General features: G+C 37.8%; 1 protein-coding gene across 1 annotated transcript in view; it reads left to right on the plus strand.

The window, feature by feature from the left end:
- The window catches only part of ARHGAP15 (Rho GTPase activating protein 15), a 610,515-nt gene that overhangs the window by 414,536 nt on the left and 177,491 nt on the right, over window positions 1-18,488 (plus strand). Inside the window, exon 11 of the mRNA XM_041739999.1 lies at window positions 433-510. Coding sequence (XP_041595933.1) covers window positions 433-510 — 78 coding nt within the window. The remainder of the gene's footprint in view (window positions 1-432; window positions 511-18,488) is intronic.

Genomic DNA, 18,488 nt, shown 5'->3' on the forward strand with positions numbered 1-18,488 from the left:
ATAAAGGAAAGGAGGGAGTGGAGGAGGGAAAGAAGAGGGAAGAGAAATTCCACAAATGCCTTGGGTTGTTTTCTGTCCAGAAAGGGGCAATAATATATATGCGAAAGTTCTTTGCCTACCTACTACCAGTTTAATTCCTGTCTTTTCCTTGGGACTGAATCTTAACTATAATGTGAAATCCAATACTACCTATTGCTCTTCTATGATTCAACTAGATTCAAATCTGTTGGTGATCGACTATAATTGAATTTTATGATTAGTTGGTTGAAATTAAACTATTGAAGATTGCTTGATTGAGAGCATACAAATGTTTCCTCTATGAGGAAGGGATATTTTGTATTGATTTACTATTACCTACCTTCCCACATTTTTTTTCTTTTATCATCTCAGTTCTTTTATGACCAAATATAAAACATGCCCTTTTATTTTCAGGTCTTGATGTTGATGGAATATACCGAGTTAGTGGCAATCTGGCAACAATACAGAAGTTAAGATTTATTGTCAACCAAGGTAAGTGATTTCTTCACTTCATTTTTTTTTCCCATAGTTTCATCTCTGGCAATATTTCAGACTCTGTGCTGTATGTATTATGAATCTGTAATGATAAATATTTTGAAGGGAACAAGAGAAAGTTGAAGAAATTAAACAATTATCACCAGAGAAGTAAGAGATAGTCAGTTTACGTGGAGATTAATAGAATAGAGAGAGAAGCAACTAACAGTTTATGTGAAACAAATAATTAGTGGAATATGACAAACTGAAAAATGAAAAAAAGAAAAATAAGAGCGTAAAAGAGAGGAAAATAGCCTGGCTTTGAAAAATGGTGCTGGCATATAATAAGCACTTAATGCATGTGAATAAATAATTGAGTAAATGAATGATGGAAAAGTAAGGGTCATAATCACAAATGTTAGAAAAATATGTAATAGGTAAGTAGGAGAATTAAAAATTAGGAAACTACATTTATCATCAAAGAATTACAATTTAAAACAACACTGAGATACTACTAAACACCTGTTAGAATGGCCAAAAGCAAAACTACTGACAACACCAAATGCTGACAAGGATGTGGAGCAACAGGAATTCCCATTCACGGCTGGTTGAAATGCAAAATGGTACAGGGACTTTGAAAAATAGTTTGATAGGTTCTTATGAAAGCATATTTATACCAAGCTACCCAGCATTATGCTCCTTGATATTGGCCCAGATGAGTTCCGAACTTGTGTTCACACAAAAACCTGTGCACAAATATTTCCAGTAGCTTTACTCAAAATTGATAAAGCCTGAAAGCAACCAAGATGTCCATCAAGAAGTAAATGGGTAAATGAACAGTGGCACATACATATATTGGAATATTATTCAGTGATAAAAAGAAGTGAGATATCAAGTCATGAAGAGGCTTGGAGGACCCTTACATGAAATTGCTAAGTGAAAAAAGCCAGCTTGAAAAGGCTATGTACAAAAAAAAAAAAGAAAGAAAAGAAAAAAGAAAAAAGAAAAGAAAGAAAGAAAAAAGAAAAGAAAAGGCTATGTACTGTATGATCCTAACTATAGGAGATTCTGGAAAAGACAAAACTATGGAAACAGCAAAATATCAGTGGTAGCAAAAGATCTGGGGGGTGGGAAGGATGAATCAACAAGTGCAGGGGATTTTTAGGGCTGTGAAACTATTCTGTTTGGTATTGTAATGGTGGATACATGTCAGCATACATTTGTCAAAACTATATAATATACAACACTAAGAGTGAACCTTAACGTAAACTATAGACTTCGGTTAGTTTCGACATTGGCTCATCAATTGTAGCAAATGTACCGCACTAATTAAAAAAATAGGGGAATTGTGTGTTGGGGTGGGAGGGGGGGACAGAGGGAGCATATGGGAACTCCGTATTTTCTATTCAGTTTTTCTGTAAACCTGAAACTTCTCTTTAAAAAAAACTATGAATTTTAAAAAATTAAAACAAAAAAATAGGAAATGTTATAGAAAACAAGCAGACTCAAACATCTTAAGTTGGCCAAGGATAGAGTACTGGTGGAAATATCTATCTCCACAAATTTCTATAGATATTAAAAGGTAGGACTTTGAATCATCTTTGTCTCTTCCTCCATTAACCAAGAATAGCCCTGGGGTGTGCATAAAGGGAGGTTTTAATTAATATTTGTTGAATGATGTGTGTGTGTTGCAAATAGAAATATTAATACTGAGAAGCATTAAACCCTCCAACAGTTTAATTTGGGTTGAACTATCCTTTTAAGTGTTGAATGCAATACTTCTGGCCAGTGGGCACATGATCTTTATTTCTGAGAATCTTTATAACCAAGAATCTCCTCAGCTCTGTTTGCTTATTAACGTGAACCTTTATATTTCACAATTACTCTCCGTCCAAGGCAAAAACAAAAACAACAAAAACAAACAAAACAAAACAAACAACCCCCCTCCACGCTGAACTTAGCTTCACTCCATTTATTCATATTGGCCCCATTGGACTGAACCAGAATGCCCCCTCTGTGAGTAAAAATTGGATAAAATAGGCCCAGCCTCATTTTCATTCCTGCTTATAACCAGCTAAAATCATTCTTTTAATATATTTCATACTGAAGCCATATCCTGATTGGGATTCTAGACAGCTGGGCAACACATTTCTCCTACAAAGAAGAAATCTCAAAACAGAAGCCATGCTAGAAACAAACACTAGTTGCATTTCCTGCCTTTAAAAAAAAATTATGCTCAGCAGTTTGAAAAGGCAAAAAAAAATCTGCAATGAAAATATGAAATCTGTCCATCTCATCTTTTGCAATCCAGACTTCAACGTCCTCTGAGGCTGTGTAACTGCTCATGTTTCCATGAGAGTTGACAATGTAAAGCTGGACAGAGGCCTGAGTTGGTATCTGGTAGCAGAGAATTGTCAGTAAACTGTCTCCCTGGTTTATAGCACTGTCACAATGCAGCATGCTCAACGCAAATTATGCTACATTAGGACCTTTGATACTGGCGATTTCGTCCAAGTTGTGTTGTGGAGTTTTTTGAATTAGATGATAAAAGAATGCCTATACCGGCCTGTCTCAAATTTTGCTAATCAGATTATCCTTTGAATGAAATCTCTGGAGTGCACCCATAGCTTTGGTGCTAACACCGTACCTTCCCTCCATCTGCACACTGGTCTCTAACAGCAGAGCTGACTTAGAAGAGAATCAGTACTGGGTACAAAGAGACTGACTGTGTACATTGGAGCCTCCCCTCTGGGTGTGTGTGTGTGTGTGTGTGTGTGTGTGTATGCAATGAAATAAAGTGGCCATGAGCGATAGATAATTCCATGAAAAGCATAAAGCGATATGTGAATGCAGTATATTCTTTTTGTTTTCAAAGATGGAACATACGTGATTTTGGTATACTCCCTTTGTGTTAACACCTTTTGTCTCCATGTTCACATTCCACAAAGTTTCCTTTTTTATAAGGGTCTAAATATACATTTAAAACATGAACAAGGCCTACCCACCATTAGGCTAGACAAATGAAAACTGATTCGGGGGATTTTCAAGAACAGTTCAATTGCAATTTATGTATTTCGCTAACTTTCTTGAATGCTATAATCATCAGCAATTCTAAATACACCAGTTGAATGATTCAATTTGTTTTGGTTTTCTGTTTGACTCACTAAATCAGTAGGAATTGGACACCCTCATTATACTTCCAGATCAGATGGCACACAAGTTAAATTCAAAGGGATCACTTTTGAAAAGCATGTTCTGATGATAACTAGTAACCAGGATAATAATCACAATAATTATTATTATAAAACTAGCTAACATATTTTCATAACTTACTACATTCCAGGCGCTATACTAAGTGCTTTACTTATGTCATTTAATTTAGTGTTTTTTTACCATCCCATAGAATAGATACTGTCCTCATTTTAAAGGTGAGGAAACTGAGGCCCCTGGATGTTAAATCCTAAGGTTGTAATTCAAGTAAGTGAAAGAATTAAGACTAGATCCCTGGTGCTTCTGACTCAGAGCCTGTGCTGAAAGCCACTGCTGCCATTGGGCATTCCCCACTCACTAATCGTTGTTACCTTTTTGTCAAAGTGTGTATTGGTCTTTTCATGCTACACCACTTGTTAGTCACTTTCTGTTTACACCTGTAAATGGTGTTTGTAAGTGACAAGTCCAGCCATAGGAGTTTGGATATAACAGTTCAAGAAAGAAAAATGCAGAGGAAAATGCCAAACATCACACTTACGAAGAAGCCCGGCATTGCCATTCTCTATAAGGCTTTACATATCTGTGTTTGGACCAAGAAACAACTTTAAAACAATATTCTGTCGCAGCCTTCAGCAGTCACTGAGAACTCTTGATTTACTGGGTCACCGGTGCATAAAAAAGCAGTGCTGGGCCTTGTTTACTGTATTTGGTGACAGCTTTTAGTGACATTTTGCTGAGGCAACTCTTCCACTCTATGAAGGCATCCCCCAAAGAAAACTGGTCCATGACCTTAGATGTCAACCTGTCAACAGCCTGTGACACTGTGTTGATTCTTCAGAATGATCTGTGTGACCTGATGGTTTTCTTGCATGGGGTTACTTCTGCACAGGACTGACTGCGGGATTGAGGATGCTGCATCACTGTCTTGAGCACGTTTGACAGCGGGTCTTGGAAATCCCACCGGGTTGAGGTCCCCTCCTCCTGATATCAACACCCTGGTTTGGACTGCCCATCTAGGCTTATTGCCCGAACTCCAAAATCAGTTCAGACTCTCTTTGGTACTGCTAGATGCTCTCTTTCACCCTTTAACAAGGGGACAAGAAAGACTGGCACCCTTTTTGGAAAATATCAACTATGAAGCTTCCCAAGCCCATGAGCCAATGGGAGAACTATGAAGCAGTAGGGGAAGAACCCGGTGGGAATGTTCCAGACTAGTGTTTCTTAATACACAGTCACAAATATTCCCTCTAACCATTTCTCTGAACTGGAGGAAGTTACTTCCCACCAAGATTTTAGACATGTTTTCCATATATAGGAAAAAATTTTAAAGGAAGAATCTTAGGGACACCTCCTTCACTTTTTCACACCCAGAGGAACAAAATATATAAATGCTATAAATCTACGTGGCCAAGAATCTTAATTGGGTGTGTGGGTGTGTGTATGTGTGTGTGTGCATATGATTGCGCATGTATGTTGTTTTAAATGGGAGAGGGTTTTTTTTCCCCCATTAATTTACAGTCTTGCACTTTGCATATCTTTATTCACCCAGATCTTATTGGCATAATAATCCAAATTAAACATTGGCTTAAAGAGATGAATTTGCTTATTTTGAACATGCTAAGAATAAGCTCCATTGAAAATAAACTATTAGAGAAACAATTTCATGTTACCAACTATATCTAAACTACTTTTATATAGACTTGTACCACAATGCCAAGCAAAGCATTAACTTTAGAGCTACCCTCATGTTTTTTTCATGTTATTTGCAGCATCAAAAATTGAATAAAAGAGGAAAGAGAGAAAGAATGTGAACAATTGGCAGTTCTGTTCTCATAAAATAGCCCTTGTATCAAGTCCATTCACTTTTCTATTAAGTGCGTTTATATTGCCCTCTTATTTTTAAAACAAGGTATTTTCTTAAGCCTACTTTGCTCCGACTGCCAACCACAGCAATAGCAAAACAAACTGTTATTTGCTGTATCCCATTCCGCAGGGCGGTTTTTTGGTAAGTCGAATCATTGATATTGCACCTTTCTGGCTTCCATGTGACAAGATTATCTTTTAACAATGATTTATTTTTCCCATTAAAGCTGAAAAGATCACTTGATCATAAAAGGGCCAGACTCTTAACATCGTTCAGGGCTTTGGAAACTTAGACCTCATTTTTCAGCTACATTAAGTCAGGGAGCTCAAAGACTATTGATGGCAAAACTTGTATGGCTTTCTAGCTGCTTAAGAAAATGTGTTGTAATTAGTAAATAATGCTGAACAGAAGTCAAAACATTAAGCTCTTCCTATTCATACACATTTATATAGTCTTTAGTTTTTATGTAATATTCTTTAAAAAAAAACAAAGATTTTGGGACACCTGGGTGGCTCAGCAGTTGAGCGTCTGCCTTCAGCCCAGGGTGTGATCCTGAAGTCCTGGGATTGAGTCCCACATTGGGCTCCCTGCATGGAGCCTGCTTCTCCTTCTGCCTGTGTCTCTGCCTGTCTCTGTCTCCATGTGTCTCTCATGAATAAATAAAATATTTTAAAAATAAAAAATGATTTTATCTTTAAGTAGTCTCTATACCCAGTGGGAGGCTTGAACTCATGGAGCTGAGGTCAAGAGTCACATGCTCTACTCACTGAGCCAGCCAGGTGCCCCAGTTTTTACACAGTATTCTAATAACAGCTTTATGAATATTTCCAGTATCTAAAATATGCAAATTCTGGCTAATATTTTAAAACAAAATTATATCATACATTTATTGTGAGTTATGTTTTATAATTTGTTACATGCCAAGCTATAAGGAGCCTACCTAACGCTATGGTGAAACAGAGGCAGAGATCATCCAGTAGATAGAGAACACTGGGTAAAAATCAATGAAACTGCTTCCTTATATTGCTGCTGAGCTATTTGTTAGTCTGATGGAAACAACTTTAACCCCTTCGAATCTCAAAGTCTTTATTTCCAAAATGATAATAGTAAGGAAAATGTGAGGACTTTAAAAACTCTGAATCAGCTAAGTGATATTTACTATTGAACATGAAGATGTTAGATGAAATCAGATCAATATAAATTATTTCTCTTACACAATCATGATACTAAATATTAATAATCAAGTATGGTTTTGGGTTTCCACATGATTGAATTTTCTTTGATAATATCAAGATTCTTTGTCTAGGAAGAAATATCAAGTGTGGGGAATCTTTGGAGATTCCCTGCCATCCAATGGTTTAGTCTTACTAGCCAAATTCATAGGATTTTTGGAGCTCCTGAACACAAAAGAGAAGTTTAGTTGTATTTTATCAATAGGCTTTTGGGTGTTGCCAGATTCCAAAAAGATAGTCCCATCCATGTTCATGGGAGAGGGTGAGTAAAAGCTACTGAAATTTCAGGTCTTAATTCAGTTAAGGCTTTTCCATGGAGATTTGGCCATTGAGTCTAGGAATTAAATCAGTCAGAGTTATGCAACTGCCAATCCCCAAGGAAATCCCTAAGGATATTTATAAAAATCCATTATCAGGGTGCCTGGGTGGCTCAGTCAATTAAGTATCTGCCTTCAGCTCGGATCAGATCTTAGGTCTTGGGATTGAGCCCTACATCTGGCTCCCTGCTCAATGAGGAGTATGCTTCTCCTTCTCCCTCTGTCCCTCCCCTTACTTGTGCTCTCTTGAGCTCTCACTTTTTCTCTCTCCCTCTCTCTCTCTCTCTCAGATAACTAAATTTTAAAAGTCTTTATTTTTTTAATTAAAAAATAAAAAGCCATCATCAGCATAAATCATCATTCACCAACAGAATTAAGTAGCAAAAATTAAAAATTAGTGGGGAAACATACCAAGCTTACTTCTGCTCTTAACTATGCTCAGTATCCCTGGCTGCTGACACTGACTACATTTCAGAACTGTATTAATTATCCACTACTGCATAACAGTATTACCCCCAGCTTAGCTATTTAGAGCAACACACATTTATCATCTCCCACTTTTTGTGGGTCAGAAATCTGGGCATGGATTAGCTGGATCCCCCATAAAGTTACTATCAAGATGTTGGCCAGGGGAGGGTCCTCATCTGGAGGCTCAGCTGGAGGCAGATCTGCTTCCAAGTTCATGTGATTATTAGGATTTAGTTCCTTGTAGTTTGTTGGATTTAAGACCTCAACATTACTGGCTGTTGGCCAGAGGTCTAGACTTCTCCATAGGCAGCTTGTTTCATCAAAGCAAGGGAAGGAGACTAGTATCTAAAGCAGAAGTTAAAATCTATGTAAGATAACCATAAAGGTTATAACCCATCACCTTTAGTACATTCTGATGGTTAGAATCAAGTCACAGTTCCTATCTATACCCTGGCGGAGAGGATCATACAAAGCATAAACACAAGGAGCAGGGGACATTAGGAGTCATGTTAAAGTCTGTCTAAAGTTGGGGAACTTTTAAATATAAAGATTTTGGAGTCCAGTCATAAAAGTTCTAATATAGAAAGTCTGGGGTTGGAGCTATATGTATGTATTTTAAAAGAGAAACTCTCCAAGTGAGTCAAGTGCATAGCCAGGTTTGGGAACCCCCGCACAATATCCAGCTAGTTTTATATTGGTTATCTAGCAGAGACAAGACCTACAAGCCATAAATCAGACAAAGTTTTTATTTGAGTAAGGCAGAAATAGACTATGAACTCCTTTTTGGTTGACAAAATTTCTAGCGATGAGAGGCTTTCTCTTTGACTATTGATTGATGTAATCATGTTCACTAACTTTTATGAACTCTGAGTCATAATTTGGAGTATAACAAAAAATGCCATGGGTATAAGACGTATGTTAGTAGTATGATTAAAATTACTGACATATTTTGTACAACTATGATCTTTTTCCATTGTAGATTCTAGAATAAATTAAAAAGATAAGATGTTTTACCTAAAGATTTGCTTTAAAAAGCTAAGGAGTAAATAATATTTTAAAACATAAGAGAGTGATGCTGATGCTGATGCTAGCTAGCATTTAATTGAGAATCTACTGCATGGCATGTATGGAAAATTAGACTTAACTTTCACCCTCATAAAAGTTTGCAAGGTAGATAAACTTTATGATCCATATTACTCACACGAGAAAATCGTGGTTCAGAAAGATTAAGTAACTTTTCTAAGGCCGCAATATTAATATGTTTTGAAGCCAGACAGTGAATCCATTTTAAACTTACTCCAAAGAATATATTGCTGAGTGCTGGATTCAATTTACCATGGGAGAAGGGGCAAAGAGACATGTTCTTCTTTTTAACATCAAAGAATCCGAAACCCACTTCTTCTCATTATATTACTTTACTTTCTTGGTGTCCAGTCTGTGGAACCCTTTTATAAAAGAAAAACTTCATTTCAAGAATTCTTTTACTAAATAACTCCTAACTGTGACTTCATCAGGAGTGGGAAAGTCTGATTCATCACTGCGTCCCCAATATAGCAAAGTGCCTGTTACTGTATATGGACTAAACAAAGATTTGTTTAAGAGAATGGCAGACTTCTAACACAAACCAACTCTATGTCAATATTCATTTAGATACTGTATTATCTTTCATTTCTTGGGTGTCTTGGTAAAGAAAACTCAAGCTATATTTTACATTGTATTTTTCCCCAGACTCTTATAAATGAGCATTTAATTTTAGATTGGATAAAAGAATCAAGGGACAGAAATGAAGAGGGAAGAACCCTATATCCCCTTTTTTCTGCCCTCATATGGCAAAGTTTGAGGAGGTATGACTTACTCTTTCTTCACAAAATATGTTACTAGCAATTAGGAGAGTCAGGAATGCAATTGGAAGCAGTGGTATAAGTCGGTTTGCCATCTCAGCTCTCCATAATGTTGGGTATCATCAGGCAGACAGAAAATCTGTATCGGATAATAATGAAACAATTGCCCTTGCTAAGCCCGTATTCTGAATTTTGAATTTTGAAAGGATGCTTTTGTTTTTGTTTTCGCACAGGAAGTCCCTGTTGCTGGTAATTTCAGCTTCTGTGACTCACATATATTTATCTAGCACCTCTTTTCCAAGTGTTCCATGTAGTTTAAAAGCATTTTCTAACAAAAGCGTGCTATAGAAAAGTAAGTATTCTCATCACCTCAAAGCTGCTTCTAAAAAGGAAAAGTAACAGGTGCAAGGCTAACAAGGATTTTTTCAGGTTTCCACACAAAACCTCAAGATAAAGTGTCCAAAATTTACAAATGTGGGGGACTGAAGTAATGCTCAAATGAAAATCTGAATGACTTAGAGTCAAATAGACTTCAAAACCCATTCTCTTTTATGCTTTCGGATTCATGGGCCCACTGGAAGGAATGGCAGGTATCCCTGTCAGCTTTCCTCCTTCCTGAAGGTCCCAGCTCCCAGGTCCTTTATGAGCTCCATAAAACATGATTTTAGCTTTTATATCATTCATTCATTGACAGACACTTACAGAGCTCTTATTATGTGACAGGCAACATGCAGGATGCTAGAGCTCCAGCAGCAAATACAACCCATGACATTCTCGTGGACACAAAGCCTGTATTTCCATGGCTATTCCAATCCAATAGCCAAAAAGACTAGTGATTTATTTCATGTAAATTGGCAAGAGCATACTGGCATCTGCAGGTTTCACGGATTCTTCTTTCTTCCCAGCTCTATGGTATTACCTTGCCCCTCTCTTTCATCTCATTATTTTCTCTCCACCCTAGTTTCCTTCCTCAGACCCATCAAGTTCATTTCCTTACCAGGACCCTGGCTTTAGCTCCTATCTACCTGAAATGTGCTTCCTTCAGACCCTGACAAGACTTTCTTTTCAACATGCAAGCCGTCTTCTCAGCCAGACTCACACATCTGAAACATGTGTCTCCACCCTACCCAGCCGGTCACCTCCTTTCCCAGTATCTTGCTGTCTTCAGAACACATCCTATCTAGAACTGCCTTGCTTCTTTGTCTGTGGCTTCAGTGCAGCCCTTCCCTCTGTATACTGCAGCCCCTATATGAGCAAGACCTTGCCTGTTTTGGTCACCCAGCTCTTACAGTACCTGGCACCCTTTAATTAGATATTTGTTGAATATGAATGAATTCAATAAATGAATGATTAACGAATAATGCTAGATGATCAGTCATGGTTAGAAGAAAATCTTTAGAATTTGAGAGTGTCTGTTCAACCAGTCCAATGAACCATATACCTTCCAACTCCACCGGAAGTCATAATCTGACTGCCCAACATGGGCCCCACAGATGAGGCTTAACAAAAATAAAGAGGCAGCTGTCAAGCTGGAAGACCTGAGCCAGCCCTGGCAGCCTGGCCCCTTAGGCCAAGAAAGATTGTCTGAGTAAGCAATGGATAACTCCCAAACCCAGGTGATACAAAGACCACATTCAGGACGGTCACCTGCTGAGGTGAACTTCCAGTGTGATCCCTCTCAGTGTCATTGCTTGCTGCCCAAGCTCCGCCAGCTTCATATCAGTCTGAGAAAGGACACCTTTGGCTCAAATTGCAAGTGACTGTCCTAGATTTGCCATGGCTCAAATAAAGTAACTTAAACTGCAAAGTATATGAGGAGAATCAGGAAAGGAGCAAAATTAGTTTCAAGAATAAAATATGGCTTTAATCTGCCTAAGGAAAACTTCAAATGGGAATTTAGTCATCCAAATTTCTTTGTTGAAAACGTTCTATGAGCCAGGCTCTCTTCTAGGTACTGAGGAGAACCTTGGGGAATCAGACTGTGGAGGAGTATTATTTTGGTGTCAAGAGACTGAAAATAAGAAAATACATAAGATGCTTACAGGTCATGTCAAGAATCAAAATAGTGATTCTCTTACATAAGAGAGAATAACTGATGAGGATAAGAGGGAAGGCCTTAGATTGGATGGTCTGGAAAGGTCTCTTTGAAGAGGAGCCATCTGAATGGAAACCTGATTTGATAGGAAGGAAAGAGCCAGGCAGAGATGTCGGGGGAGAGCAGAGCAGGATGCAGGAAACCAGTCTCAGGCAACGAGCGCTTGTATGAGATCAGGACACAGAGGTCAGAGAGATGGGCAAAGCCAGTCGAGTGAGGCCCTTATAAATCAAGATAGGAAGTTTTGTCTTTCATTCTAAGTCATTGCAGTGCAGGAGAGTAGTTAATCAGGAAATGATCTGATATTATTTATGAATTTTTTTAAATAATTCTGGCTATGATGAGAATAAATTTTACAGGGCAAAAGTAGAAGCAGAACAGTTAGGAAGCTGTTACAACAATTCACTTAAGATATAATAATGGTAACTGATTTCTATGAGGTAAACGCCGTATTCCAATTTGTCTCATTTTCCATGTGCCTTTTGAACATTTTTTTTTTTTTTTTGACAATAAGGTGCAATGAGAACAACACTGGCTCAGGAGTTAGAAACCCCAGTTAAGTTTCCATATGACCCCTTACTAGCCGTGATGCTTGCCCAAGTGACTTACCCTTCCTAGGGCAATTTTCTTATCTTTAAAGAAAGACTTTCCATACTCTTGAGAGGTGTCAGTCAGCATGACACAATGAATACATTACACTGGAAAATGCTGCACCGTATAGAAATGGAAGTTCTATTGAAATGTGTCCTTTACAACCATCCTAATGGAGACATCTATTGTAACCAAATGAGGTATATTATTTTTTAAAGAAAAGAATATTTGATGATTCTAATTTTATATTCTCTTTGGATTATTAACATGTCACACACATGTTCTCTAGATTATCCAATCCACAGGAACTCCTTTTGAATCCTATGCTATGCTTGCTAGAGGATATTATGCCAAGCAAAATAAACCAATCAGGGAAAGATGATTATTATATGATCTCACTCATATGTGGGATTTAAGAAATAGAACAGAGGATCACAGGGGAAGAAAGGAAAAAATAAGACTAAATCAGAGAAGGAGACAAACCATAAGAGACTCATAATCATAGGAAACAAACTGAGGGCTGCAGGAGAGGAAGAGTGGGGGGAATAGGGTAACTGGGCGATGAACATTAAAGAGGGTGATGATGTCACGAGCACTGGGTATTATAAAGACTGATGAATCGCTGACCTCCACCTCCGGAACCAATAACACATTATATGTTAATTAATTAAATTTAAATAAAATTAAAAACAAAACACAAAAAATTCCTATGCTTGCACTTTCAACTATTTAATACACAATAATCACTTATTATTGCTACTACATAATTAATATATTATTATATAATTATCATTAATATTATTATTATATGTGTGTCGTACATAATTAAATTATGTACATATCATATCTCCTCAACATCCTGGACACTGTGAAAGAGTTGAGCTCACTTCAAAGAATATCTTGCACCTGTCAGAATCTCTACACATTTTAATCAATTTATTGATTAGATCCAGGGTTGAGTCATTTCCGCCAAAAGAAGGTGAGGCATTTTGCAGATGCTAGAGCTCACTCTCCAAAGGACTACTTACCTATGTATTGCCGAGCTCTGTTTCCGAAACAATGGCAAGACGTACATAAAATATTAAGACTAGGTGCTGGTGATTTTTATTATCTTCTTTTCTCTGAGCCATTTCCTAATTTCCTACGATTAGCGCATATTTTTTTCTTCAAAGAGATTTGTTTTAAAGAATTAGGCAAATCTTTAAGAGAATGGAGTTTACTCCTTAGAACATGCCAAGAGACTGTCAGTACTTCCATTCTCCAAAGCGCTTTTAAATGCTCACTCCCTAGATTTTTATAAGAAGGCTATCTACTTTGTAGATGAACAAAAGTCCCTAGGAGTTTAACTGAATTGCTAAAAGTTACATTCGTTCATTCAGTGTATCTTTCTAGGAGGCATATGTGTCTCGTGGTACCCTAGAGACAAACTAGAATGAAAGCCCAGCTCTGGTCTTCCAACATCTGGTCTCCATCTTGGAGGCACTCAGGGTGAGCAGAGTATCCAATAGTCTACTCGACATAATGCCTGGAAGATTCTAAAGGGCCCACTGGAATCATTTTGCTTAAGTAGCTGTCTTCCTCCCCGTTTCACCATCTCACCTCATGTTTTACATTCCTCCAGATTGTTTGTCTTTTTGTGGCCACCTCACTCCCTGCTGCATTTTTCTTTAGTGAACACTCTGCTGTCCCTTCGCATTAACCTGTTCCTTGCATGTTCTCACAGCCATCAAGGATTCACTTGCCTTTCTCTGCTCTTTTTCTGAAGCCTGTTGGGATTCACTGCCCCATCAATGGGGGGGGGGGGGGGGGGGACTGGAGTATGTATGGACATTACTCTGATTGGTTTCAATGGAAGGAGCAGCATATCTGTCTTTCTGAGACCATCACTGGTCTTGCTGACTGATGAACTTGACTCCTTAAGACAAATCTCATGATTCCTGGAATAAATCTCAATAGGAATTAGCTTCTTTTTCACCCCTCTCCCTAGCATTTTGTGCCTGTGGTTGAACTCTTGTTTTTATCTATTTTTGTATCAAATATCTCTCCTTTTCCCAACCATTAATGCTGGTGGGTTAAAGGTACTTCCCACTTACCTCTGGATTCCCTCCCCACCATGCCCATTGTGCGCCAACCACCTTATAGGCCCCATTATTTCAGTCAGAAGAAATGTGAGTCGTAGCATCAACATTGCATGGGTTAGCCCCAGAGATCCAGCTGACTTGAAATGGCTCAGTCATCAATCAAAGTGTGCTTGGAGGGCAGCTCCGGTGGCCCAGCGGTTTAGCGCGGCCTTCAGCCCAGGGCCTGATCCTGGAGACCCAGGATCGAGTCCCACATCGGGCTCCCTGCATGGAGCCTGCATTTCCTTCTGCCTGTGTCTCTGCCTTTCACTCTCTCTGTGTCTGTCATGAATAAATCAAATAAAAATAAAATAAAAATAAAATAAAATAATAAAATAAAATAAAATAAAATGCACATAGTGTGCTTGGAGAGCCTCTCAGGTCACCCTGCCCTACACCTGACACCTTCAAGAGGTTGAGTCTTAATAAACAATTTCTCCACACCCCTACCCAAAGCCCTATCTTCTCCATTATTTTCCTCCCTCTCCCTTTCCCCTTACCCTCCACCCAGCTTTATCATCCCCATCTGCCAAGAGTCTGCTCCCAAGGTGATAGCCTGTTAATCTGAATGTACTTGGTCAGGCTCTCTGCTAGTCCTGGGAAGTCCCTGCAAGGGACCTCCTATAATCAGAATAATAATGAGGATACCAAGTTTTTAAATAAGGCATTTCAAAAAGTAATGTTGACCCAGCTCAGATCACACCACTTGTCTAACTGTAAAACTAGCCTTGCTTGAGATTTTCTTTTTATGATGCAAGAAAATGTCGGATCTCTCATATGTTTATTCTTAACTTGTGAATTAATGTAGTCCTCCTGAATCCTAAAGCCAGGTATCTGGGGTCACTGCCCTCACTACTAATCCGGTTTCCTAGGAATTCTTCCTAACAAAATTTTTAAAAGATACAAAACACCAAAGGCTGTTTAAAGAACCATTAAAACACTTTAAAAAGTGAAATACCCTAGCTAGGTAACTTCAAATCTCCAAATTACAAAAATGGAAATTCAAAAGTGGAAAAAAATACTTCCAGATATCTTTATTTGTTTCTTTTATACCACCTTATGTGTTTACAGAAGAATGATATTCAGGTACTATTCACTTCACTAGGATATGAACAGAAAATGCTAACTGCAATGCAGCTTCAAGACTCAAAAGTCTGTAACTGGTATTAATGAACTTTTAAAATGCTAATTTTCCTGCTTACCCCAACAGAAAGATGCCTTAAAGCAAAAATCTCTCATTTCTTATCTGCTAAAAGCAATGTGTTTTGCATCCCTTACAAAATAAAATGGTTGAAATAGGGTTTTTGAATGGTTTTAAAGTTTCAAGGACTTCTCTTGTTCACAGTTATTCTTGTAAAGAAAAGAAATTTATAAAATCACATGCCTTAATGGTCCCTTTGCTAGAAAATGGAAATATTCCCAAATATGTTCCACTGTAGGAAAATCAAAAATAACATGTAAACTACAAATATGTTAGCCAATTGAGAATATTTATTAACTAAATAATTTAATAATAAAGAAAATGCCTACTTGATTAATTGTTGCAGAGTAAAAATTACAATAAAACTGTCTTGATCAGTGCTTTGCAGAAGCGCCATTACTGTCTGTGCAGTTGTTTAACAAGGATTTAATTGGAAAGATAAGTGAATGCACATTTAAAAGTATTGTTAATTTGCTTTATAATCACCCCATCCTTCACAGTATTGACAGCACAAGGCACAAACCCCTTTCTGTTTTACAAGTATTATTTTCCATATGTGCACAATAAATTCTGAAGCAGTAATTGGAAATTTTATGGGTTCCAACATACCTAGTATAGTGGGTTTAGAGGTGCACTCTCCCTTTATAAGAGGTAACCCAGTTCCAGTTGTTGGAAACAAGTGACAAATCTGATTTGTATATTTCCCCCATTCATTGCAGATCATAATCATATTTTGTCCCACTTCTAGAAAAAGTTGCATCTCTTATATTTTATGTCTTGTAAAATCAGAATGGAGAGGAGGTAAAAAGCATCTGGATTATTCTCAATCTGTGACTGTATTATTTTCTTGAAAATGCATATAAACAGTGGAGGTTCTCGCCCAGGATGGTCTCTAGACTATACGGCTGTACCAAAACACCATTTTCTGAACACTATTACACCTGAACATATAAAAGGATACAAGAAAAGGGGCAAAGAACATCAACGCACGATCTCTCTTTCTCCGGTCACAGGTACATGCACACAGATACTCCCCTCTGCTCACACACCCCTTAGAGTTTGGAATCATCTGCTCAAAAATTCATTCAGTGTGTAAGTCTTCAGAACAATGCGAGTGTAATGCCTCAGATTTCTGAGAAGTGGGAGCCTTGATGATCAGGCTTCCAAAACCCAGAGAGCTTCCTTATTATCGAGAGTCTAAAGCTGCTCCAGAAACAGGCCTTTTGCTCAGTCCTATACATGGAGAGAGAGACTGGAAAGACCTTGTTCAAGTACATTATTTATTTGCTAATTCTGAAGGAGCCACCATCCCCAGGTTGTATTTCAAAAAAGGAAAAGAACGAAAATTTGAGTCTCATCTTGAAAATGGTTGTGAACTCTTAATTGAACCTGTTTCAAAGGCAAGAATTATTCTAATTGTCTGTTATCTCTCTGCTGATAAAGGCTGCCCACCTGATTGTTAGGAGACTGGAGAGTCCCCAGAGTGCCTCATATGAGTAACATTAAGACCCTGAAAAGATACAAGGAACATGCTTAATGTCCCCCTCGTCCATGCTCCCATCCTTCTAGAATTGGTAGAAATATCTTTATCTTTGGTTAACTGCAGATGGGTTCTTTTTGTTTGGTTGGTTTTACTCTGTAGACAGCAAACACTTCAATTATGGAAAGCTTAGAAATTCTTCTGAAGAAAATTTTCATTAGAATCTTTCTCAGTAGAAACCCCTTTGCCCTCTTGATAAAACACATTGCCTCATATATTGGCATGGGAAAATTATTTTTATCTCTAATTTGGCTATGCCTCTAAATCTCTAAACATCTCGCATTTACATTAGTACTTTATGCTTATAGAGTAAAATAGATATATATTGAATTTCATATGTCTAGAGATTTGCCAATAAATGCTAATATCCAGCCATTAATAACAACTCACTAGTCATGCGACAACTTTTTTATTCCCTCCTACATAGATATAATGTATAACATATATAATATATATGAAAAAGAAATAAAAATAATCTTTAAAGTGTGTACCTGTGTGTCCCTGTGTTCTCCCTCTTTCTGCATAGACATACATAGGTACCTATGAATATATTAAAATTCGTCCGGGCAAGTTTCACTTTCCCTGTCTATATGTGCACTTGTGTGTTGTGAAAATCATACACAGGCACACACAGATACACACTTCAAGGATTCTTTTTCCCTCTTTTGCAAATCCCTTCCTCAGAGGCACGAATTTTAAAACTGTTTGTTTCGGGTGAAAGTGTCTTTGGGACCAAGACCTTTACATGCCCCATTTCCACTAGACCGAGCTGAGACTGGTGCAATAACGAAATGTCCAGCTGTCCTTTAATTAACTGAAATGAGGAAAATGTAATGTTTTGATGAGAGAACCAGGATTCTGTGCGGGATAATGGGAAGACTATATGTTTCTGTGCCTTCCTGCATATGACGGAGCCATGGGGTGCAGGAAAGAGATGAGGCTTTTTTATGCTCCAGTAGGGGGAGCTTTCTTTTCCCCACTGGACAAACAGCATGGTGCATGTGTTTAAATACGCCATCCTAAAATGCAGACTTTTCATTTTCATTTTGCAAGTGGGAAATTTCACTATGTGATGGGCACATTACTCTTCTTAGCGACACATTTTGTGCAAACTCATTTGGGAAAGAATAGGAAATTTAGAATACTGCCTTCATATTTCTTCTGGAAATGTTAGCCTGAATCCATTATTTCCAAACCTGATGAGGATTACAGTTCATTTGTATTTCACAGCAACCCATATTGTATTCTGTTTTGTGAAGTAAATAAGAGATGATACCGTTCTAATAGTGCCTGTATTTTGTTTTCCATATGAATAGTCTTATTCTGGGGGCAAGGGGAAGGAAAAGGAAGCAAGGACTGGAGTACTTGATTTAGCCTTCTCTAGATGGAATGTGTTATTTTGACAAAGAAGTGCCCTGAATTATTTTATAAATAATCTAAACTGGAGGAGGTGGAACATAAACTCACTTAGGTCACTGAGTACATCCATATTCAAATGACAATATAAAAAGCACTGC

This window comes from Vulpes lagopus, chromosome 24 (assembly GCF_018345385.1).
Source record: "Vulpes lagopus strain Blue_001 chromosome 24, ASM1834538v1, whole genome shotgun sequence".
Lineage (NCBI taxonomy): Eukaryota > Metazoa > Chordata > Mammalia > Carnivora > Canidae > Vulpes > Vulpes lagopus.